Source organism: Trichechus manatus, unplaced genomic scaffold (genome assembly GCF_000243295.1).
Source record: "Trichechus manatus latirostris isolate Lorelei unplaced genomic scaffold, TriManLat1.0 scaffold00021, whole genome shotgun sequence".
NCBI lineage: Eukaryota > Metazoa > Chordata > Mammalia > Sirenia > Trichechidae > Trichechus > Trichechus manatus.
In genome coordinates this window covers 7,282,271-7,291,350 of record NW_004443957.1, presented here as the reverse complement: position 1 = coordinate 7,291,350, position 9,080 = coordinate 7,282,271, and the positions used below count along the sequence as shown (strand labels likewise).

At 36.8% G+C, this 9,080-nt stretch overlaps 1 protein-coding gene across 7 annotated transcripts in view; it reads left to right on the top strand.

Annotated features, from left to right (window-relative positions):
• Positions 1 to 196: 196 nt before the first annotated feature.
• The window catches only part of TSNAX (translin associated factor X), a 52,013-nt gene continuing 43,129 nt past the window's right edge, over positions 197 to 9,080 (top strand). For 6 of the 7 annotated variants that reach the window (XR_002823478.1, XR_002823477.1, XM_004372811.3 and 3 more), the window contains exons 1-3: positions 197 to 364; positions 776 to 880; positions 5,555 to 5,669. Coding sequence is in view for 5 of the 7 variants with exons in the window: in XM_004372811.3 (XP_004372868.1) it covers positions 349 to 364; positions 776 to 880; positions 5,555 to 5,669 (236 nt within the window). In the remaining 2 variants the exon portion in view is untranslated. The remainder of the gene's footprint in view (positions 365 to 775; positions 881 to 5,554; positions 5,670 to 9,080) is intronic. The other variant, XM_023728025.1, reaches the window with a different exon arrangement.

The window sequence follows — 9,080 nt, the reverse complement described above, 5'->3', positions numbered from 1 at the left end:
CCTCAGGGCGCGCGTTCCTCAGGGCGCGCGTTCCTCAGGGCGCGCGTTCCTCAGGGCGCGCGTTCCTCAGGGCGCGCGTTCCTCAGGGCGCGCGTGGGCGGAGCTAGCGGCGGAGGGACGGGGCGGGGAGTAGGCCGGAAGTGCGTGTGAGGGGCGACGGGAGAGGCCTCGGCCGCTGCGGCGCGCGTTTCTGGGTAGTGCGTTGACGTCGGCTGGCTGCACCGAGCTTTCCTTTTTCACTTAACTTTTCTCCTAGGGTTCGGTCCGCTGCCAAAGGCCGGCACCTTCCGCTCCCCGGCTCGCTCTAAGTCCTCAGTTTCCGCTCATCTTACCGTAGGCCGGGACGACATGAGCAACAAAGAAGGTGAAATCTTCAGCGTCTTTCTTGGGTTTTCAACTTCTCACCCTTGAGGGATGCCCTCTTCCCCGGCAGGATGGGGGGGTGGGGGTGGTGGCGGCCGCCCTGATGCTTTTCTCGGCTAGATTGACCTTACTTAAATGCCTTATTTTCTTAAATTTTCGAGCTGTAATTTTATCCGCGTTCGGTGGTTGCTTTACCTTGTTCCAGTTCTGGGAACCCGTTGGGAGGTTGGGTGAGGTGAGTTTAAGGATGGGGGGAAAAGGAAGGGCTTATTTTGTTTTTTCTGAAATTCATCTAAGTTGAGGGCACACTGGGTATGTTGTTTTAAAGGAAGGAAGGGGTTTGCTTAAATTGTTTCGTCAACTCTTGGTGATGGAAGAGCCCTATCCAACTTTTTCTTCATCTCTGCATAAGGATCAGGTGGGTTCAGGAAAAGGAAGCACGACAATTTCCCACATAACCAAAGACGAGAAGGGAAGGATGTTAATTCATCTTCACCTGTGATGTTGGCCTTTAAATGTAAGTTGTTTGTAAGTTGGCGAAGGGAAGAGAACTAAGATGTTGTAACAAAAACTATTTAGTCATGTTGTGCACCAGAAAACAATCCCTACGATATTAAGATGTGCAGATGTGAACCTTTTAATTTTCCTGGAGACTTTAGGGTGGTATTAGGTCTGCCCTGAAAGTCTGAATTCCAAACATCTTGGTCTTATTTTTTTTCCTGTTTCAGTTCCACAGGTAAACATTAGTTAACATTAGACTTGCCACATAGTTAAAAAGTGTTACAAACCTGATAACATTTTCCTGTTATACAATATTATATAACCGTATATATATATATATATATATATACGTACAAGCACGTATACATATATGTGTATATGTATGTATATGTACGTATACCCAAACCAAACCCATTGCCATCGAGTCAATTCCAACTTATAGTGACCCTATAGGACAGAGTAGAATTGCCCCATAGGGTTTCCAAGGAGCAGCTGGTGGATTCTAATTGCCGACCTTTTGGTTAGCAGCCAAACGCTTAACCACTGTGCTACCAGGGTTCTGTATGTGTGTGTGTGCCCGTGTGTGTGTATATGTATGTGTGTATATATATATAAATGTGTGTTTGTTTTGTTTTTTCAATAAGATTTTTTGAAGATGTGAGCTGTATCTTTGTTTTTATCTTTGTAGTACTCTACACAGTGGGAACTCACGTTTTACATGTTCACAGGCCCTTTTTTCTACCATATTGACTTGGTAAAATTATTCCCCATTTCAAAACAAAACCAAAAAACAAAATCCTCTTTCATCTTGTTCCCCTCTATCCACTTAAAAAAAAAAACAAAACCAAAAAAAGAAAACCAGTTGCTGTCAAGTGGATTCTGAGTCAAGGCAGCCCCGTGTATGTCAAAGTAGAACTCTGGTCCATAGAGTTTTCAATGGCAAATTTTTCTAAATAGATCACCAGGCCTTTCTTCCGAGGTGCCTCTGAGTGGACTCAAACCCCCAACTTTTCGGTTAGCAGCTGTGTGTGTTAACTGTTCGTACCACTCAGGGACTCCCCCCATCCACTACCTTATAGTTTCTGTGGTTCAGGAATCTGGTAGGGGCTTAGCTGGTTCTGACCTGTAATCATCAGAAGGTTTGATTGGGGCTGAAGGATCCACGGCTGTTGGCAGATTAGGCCTTCTGCCAACAACCAGTTTTCTCTTCCTCTCCATGTGGACTCCTTCATAGGGCTGCTTGAGTATACTCATCTTGGCATCAGGCTTCCCCCAGAGTGAGTGAGTGCAGAGAGAGAGGAAGTGGGAACCACATCCCCTCTATGTCCTAATCTTGGATATCATACCTTGTCACTTTTGCCACGTTCTGTTTGTTAGAGGTGAGTCACTAAGTACAGCCGATTGGACGTTGTCAGGGCCAAGAATTCTGTAGTCCAGTAGAGGTCTTTGGAACAACTTGGGGAAAGTCACTCCTAGAAATACAGATCATATAACATCAAGGGAAAAGTTTATCTACCAATGGTAAAACCCAGTTAAGGCATATCTATATTTAAAGAAAATAGTTATTTGGTTACTGGCAGAGCACTTTGATTTCCAGGTACTTTAGAAATTAAGATGATTTTGTGCTCTTCATTTTTATTACTGTAAGTAATTGCTTTATTGTGCATAGCAACGATATTTTTAAGTGAAAACCACTGCTTCCAGCAGCTTGTATTTTAAGAAAGTTCAGATCATTTCTCTTTTTTACTTTTGTTAGCTTTATCAAGTATTTTTGTAAAAGTTTAATGTAAATGAAAGTTTACTAATGTGTCAGAGGAGAGTTCAGAAAGGAGGAAAGGTTTCCGTGGAAGGTCTTTAATGAGAAACACCAGCTTCTAGAAAAACTTTGGTGAGATGGTATGATTTGTTAGACTTGAACTTAAATCCAGGGTTTTTTGAGTGGTGCTTCAGTATTTTTAATGTCCTAGCACCTTCTTTACTATGAAGGTGCAGAGTTAAATTAACGAAAAGAATCATGAGACGAATATTTTAGCATTGTTGATTCATCTGCATAAAGGCGTATTTTTCCTTTTTTAGCCTTTTATTTTGAAATAATTTCAAACTTATAAAAAAGTTGGAAAAATAGCACAGAGAACTTCTATATAGCCTTTACTTAGATTGGCCAATTTTAAACATACTGCCCCTTTTGCTTTATCACTCTTTCTGTAAATTTATATATACACACACATTATTTTTTCGGAACCATTTGGGAATAAGTTGCATACATTGTGCCACTTTATCTCTTAATACTTCAGAATGTATTTCCAACGAACAAGGATATAGTGCACTTATCAATTTCAGGAAGTTTAACATTGATAAACAATACTTTAATCCTCAGTGCATATTTTGTCAATTGTCCCAGTAATGTTCTTTGTAGAATTTTTTTCCCTCTAGTCCAGTATCCAGTACAGAATCACATTGCATTGTCGTGTCTCTTTACCGTTTTTTTAATATGGAACAATTTCTCAGCCTTTCTTTTTCATGACAGTATTGTTGAAGAATACAAGCCTGTTATTTTATAGAATATTCCTTAACTTGGATTTGATTAATATTTCCTCATGATAAGATTCAGGTATGCATTCTGACTGGAATACTACCTAAGTGATGTGTCCTTTTAAGTGATGTGTCCTTTTAAGTGATGTGTCCTTTTTCAATTATTGCAAAGGACCAGCTATTGTAAGGCCTCATAAGGAGTTTGGAATTTGTTAAATGTAATTCAGAGCCATTAGAATCTTAAAAATGAAAATACATTAAAAAAAAAACAAAACATTCTGGTCGCTGTAGAAAGGCAAGAGTAAGTGGAAGCAGAGAAATGAGGTAAGAGGTTTTTCCATATACAGGTACAGCGGTAACTTAGATTAAGATGGTAGTAATGATGGTGATAAGACAGATTAGGCAATACTTTAAAATTAATATTTTTTATGAAAAATTTATATTCTAACAGCATCAGCATATATTTGAAAAGTAACGTGTAAGACACAGTATTCATTCCACATTAGAGGCAATGCTTAATGGGCTGTGGATTTGTGCTTTGTTTTCAAAAACTTTTTAGTTATCAGGAGATACACACCATTGATGAGGAACTAGGTTTATCTCAAACTATAGCATGTACTCTTAAAAAAACCCAAAACCAAACCTGTTGCCGTTGAGTTGATTCTGACTTATAGCAGCTCTATAGAACAGAGTAGAACTGCCCCATAGGGTTTCCAGGGAACAGCTGGTGGATTCAGACTGCCAGCCTTTTTGGTTAGCAGCTGAGCTTTTAACCACTGCGCCGTATATTACTTAGCAAGCATTTGTTCATTCAAGAAATATCGTCTGAACATGTAGTGCCATGTTAGAATTATAAAAATGCTTTGTTCTGTAATTCAATAGGAAAAACAGGACTGAAACAAATAAAAAAACTTTGTGGTTATATAATATTCTGTTATAGGGGAGTTTGTGTCTACTGTAAGTTTTCCATATTGAGGATTAATTTATATGTGAAAGTGCTGAATCAAAAATATTATAGAAGCTAACTGGATGAAGGAGCCCTGGTGGCACAGTGGTTAAAGTGCTTGACTACTAACTGAAAGGTCAACTGTTTGAAACTACCAGCGGCTCCTTGGGAAAAATACGTGGCAGTCTGCTTATGTAAGGATTTACAACTTTTGAAACCCTATGGGGTCACTATGAGTTGGAATTGACTTGATGGCAGTGGGTTTAACTGGAAACAGCAGTCTGCATTCAGCCTTTTTTTTTCCTTAGAAACTCTTACTTCCTAGTTCTCTCTGAGTTTGACTTTTCCTTTTTCTAGATTTCTTAAATCCTGACTTTTGACTCACTTTTCAGTTGACCTTTTCCTGACGTAACCACTTAGTGCATGGTTTAATGTTTCTTACCGATCATTTTCAGAAGAACTCTGTAGTCTTCTGTCAGTTGTAAAACTACTTAATGATTTAGTCCTCTAGTTATAACAAATCCGACTCACGTAATGGTTGTGAATTTTATTTTCAGTCTTTTTTTTATAATCTTTAAAATAGGTAAGCATTTCCCACATGTATTGTGGTTATGTACACAATGTTACTACGTGGTAAGATAATATAAATTTGAGATTATGTGCAATCTAAAATAAATGGATTAATTAGATTGTTATTCAGTGTTTAAAAATTGTGGTATTTATAGTGGCTTTTTAAAAATTGAAATAAAATTCACATACCGTAGTATTCATTTTAAGTTTATTGCATATTTGTCTTAGACTAATGCTACTTTGGTAGACTTTACAGATTTTTTTAAAAATCTACAAAGATTCAGGACTTTGTGTGTTTCTGTGTGTTGCTGGCATTTGAAGAAAAAGATAAATGGATAATTATTTTTAAAGGTTTACACATTTGGTCCCATTATTGACAAGTTGAGTAATATTAAGTAGACCTTTAAAGCTTTAGTGATGCACACTTAGAATGTTTGACAATTTAGAGCACTGTAGACAGTAGGTGATACTGTTTGAATGTGTCATTGCCACCACATTCTGCTTGTGTTATTCCTTAATAAATGAGGGGAGGTGTCTACAGCCATTGTCCTCATTCATATTGTCATATGCATTCTTTTATATGGTTCGATAGGCTTCAAATATAGAATATGCATCCTTATGGTCATTATAATGTGTTTTCAGCATTTCAGCAGGAACTGGATGCAAGACATGACAAATATGAAAGACTTGTGAAACTTAGTCGGGATATAACTGTTGAAAGTAAAAGGACAATTTTCCTCCTCCATAGGATTACAAGGTGAGTAAATATCTTTAAAATTTGTTGTAGATTGATACAGTTCATAATTTTTTTTTAATGCTTTATACCTCAAAGGTATTAATATTGTAATTATCTGTTAGAATATTCTGTGGCTCATTTTGTGAACATTGGGATCAGGGATCAAAGGAAGTTAGTAATAGGTTTATTTTAAGAATAAACATTTTAATGAAAATAGGAAGGGAAAATTCTTATTTTCACAATAGCTCTGGTTTTTGTATTCTGTTAAGATCATTAAGATAAAGTTGTGAAATGATATTAAATTTTTTATGGTTTATTAGAGTCACGTTAAAGCTTTACGTAGATGAGAGGTGTTAAAATTTTAATGTTAGATAAACGTTAAAATCTGGTTAACCTTTCCCATTCATTTTCAACTCATTGCAGTATGGCTTTCTGCCTCACAGCTATTGAAATTGCCCTCATTACTTTCATACTGCTAAATCTAGTACATTTCTGCAGTACCAGTAAGCAGATTTTTTTAATGTACTGTTTTTTATCATAGTTGTGATCATACTGTACATACAGTTTTGATTAGTAAACTGAAAAAATAGTAAACATCAGAAAAATTTTAACTACAGATAAGTAAAAATAGTTTATGAAAGAAATCAGCCAGTATATAACGTTAAGATAATCACTATCAATTAGCAGATTTCATATTTTACTTGTAAATCTGTTTTCTTTAATAGATATAGATAGATTTCTCCAGCAAGCTTTGGTGGCTTATCTTTCAAGAAATTTGTCCATTTCATCTTAGTTTTTTAATTTATTGGCATAAAGTTGCTCATGATGTTCCTTTATTATATTTTTAATGTCTGTAGGATCTGTGATGATGTCTCCTTTCTCGTTCCTGTTTATTAGCAATTCGTGTCTTCTCCCTTTCTTGACCACTCTGGCTAGAGATTTATCAATTTTATCAATCTTCGGGAACTAACTTTTGATTTCATTGATATTCTTTAATTTTTTTGTAGTTTTCTATTGTACTCTGTTCTATTTATTTATTTATTTTTTCTTCTGCTTTGAGTTTATTTGCTCTTTTTCTAGCTTCTTGAAGTGAAAGCTAAGATCAAAGAATCTAAGTATTTAGTATTCTAAATTTCCTGTTAAGTCTCTAAGTACTGCTTTAGCTGCATCTCACATATTTTGATACTGCGTTTTCATTTATATTCAGTTCAAAATACTGTCTAAAATTTTGTTTTGATTTCATTTTTTGACCTGTGGGTTATTTAAATGTGTTAGTTTCCAGCCACTTGAGGATTTTCCAGACACTTTTCTGTTATTCATTTCTAATTTAGTTCTGTTGTGATCAGGGAACATACATTTTATGACTGAATACTTTAAAATTTATTCAGACGTGATTTTTGTTCCAGAATATGGTCTGTCTAGTAAATGTTCTGCGTACACTTGAAAGGAATACATATTCTGTTGTTGCTGGGTGGAGTGTTCTACAAACGTAAGTTAAGTTGGTCGCTAATGTTTAAGTCTTCTGTATTCTTACTGATTTCTGGTCTCTTATGGAATCAGTTATTGAGAGAAGAGTGTTGAAATTTCTGACTTTGATTTTGGATTTCTGTTTCTCTTTGCAGTTCTATAGGTTTTTGCTTCATATATTTTGAAGCACTTTTATTTCGTGTATTAATGTTTAGGATTGCTGTGTTTTCACGATGAATTGACCTTTTATCATTATGATGATATCCTTGGGAATATTCTATGCTCCAAAGTCTATTTTATTGGATGTTAATATAGCTACTCAATTTTTTTTTTAATTAGTGTTAGCAGGATGTAAAAGGGAGAATTTCTTGGACACCAACTGAAATGATAACCCTGACTATAAGAATCAGCACAAAGCTGGTTCCTATGTGGCACAGATAAAATATAACCTTGTTCTCCAACTTTTCCACTTTTTTTTTTTTTTTTTTACATTTTACTGTGGTTTGGGTGAAAGTTTACAGAGCAAATTAGTTTTCCATTGAAAAATGTATGCACATTTTGTTTTGTGACATTAGTTGCAATCCCCTCAATGTGACAGCACTCTACCCCTTTCCTCCCTGGGTTCCCTGTTTGCATTTGCCCATCTTTCCTGTCCCTTCCTGCCTTCTGAACTTTGTTTTTTGGCAAGTGCTGCCCTTTTGGTCTTGTATGATTGATTATTCTGAGGAGCACGTTCCTCACTGGTGTTATTGTTCACTTTATAGGCTTGTCTGTTAGATCTCTGGTAGTGGGTTCAGTTCCAGGTTTAAGGGTGTCTGAGGGCCGTAGTCTCGGGGGTTTTACTAGTCTCTATCAAATCAGTAACTCTGGTCTTTTTTGTGAATTTGAATTTCATTCTACATTTTTATCCCATTCTGTCCAGGACCTTCTATCATGATCCCGATCAGAGTGGTTGGTAGTGGTAGCTGGATGCCATCTAGTTCTTCTGATCTCAGGCTAGTAGAGGCTGTAGTTCGTGTGGTCCACTAGTCCTTTGGACTAATTGTTTCCTTGAGTCTTTGATTTTCTTCACTCTTCTTTGCTCCAGACAGGAAGAGACCAATAATCATATCTTAGATGGCCTCTTGCAAGCTTTGAAGACCGCAGACATTACTCACCAAAGTAGGAATAGAACACTGACTTAATGGACTATGTTATGCCGATTGACTTAGATGTCCCCTGAGACTACGGTCCTAAGCCCTCGTGCATGGTGACCCAGTCCCTGAAGGTGTTTGGTTATGGCTTAGTTTTTGTAACTTTGTCCCTATGTGCTATACTACATACATGAATATATTTGCAGCACGTACAAATACCTATGTAGAAATATTCTCTGCCATTTGTAGTTTTGAGTTGCATTTCTGTAGTGGCTAATGATCGTGAGCATTTCTTCATGTGTCTGTTAGCTGCCTGAATGTCTTCTTTGGTGAAGTGCCTGTTCATATCCTCTGCCCGTTTTTTCATTGGGTTATTTGTCTTTTTGTTGTTGAGGTTTTGCAGTATCTTGTAGATTTTAGAGATTAGACCCTGATGGGATTAGTCTTAGCCAAAAATTTTTTCCCAGTCTGTAGATTGTCTTTTTACTCTTTTGGTTAAGTCTTTTGATGAGCGTAAGTGTTTGATTTTTAGGAACTCACAGTTATCTAGTTTTTCTTCTGGTGTTTGTGCATTGTTACTTATGGTTTGTATTCTGTTTATGCCATATGTTAGGGTTCCTAGCATTGTCCCTGTTTTTTCTTCCATGATTGTTTTCGATTTTATGTTTAGGTCTTTGATCCATTTTGAGTTAGTTTTTGTGCATGGTGTGAGGTATCGGTCTTGTTTCATTTTTTTGCTGATGGATATACGGTTATACCGGCACCATTTGTTAAAGAGACTGTCTTTTCCCCAATTGACAGACTTCGGGCCTTTGTCAAATATCAGCTGCTC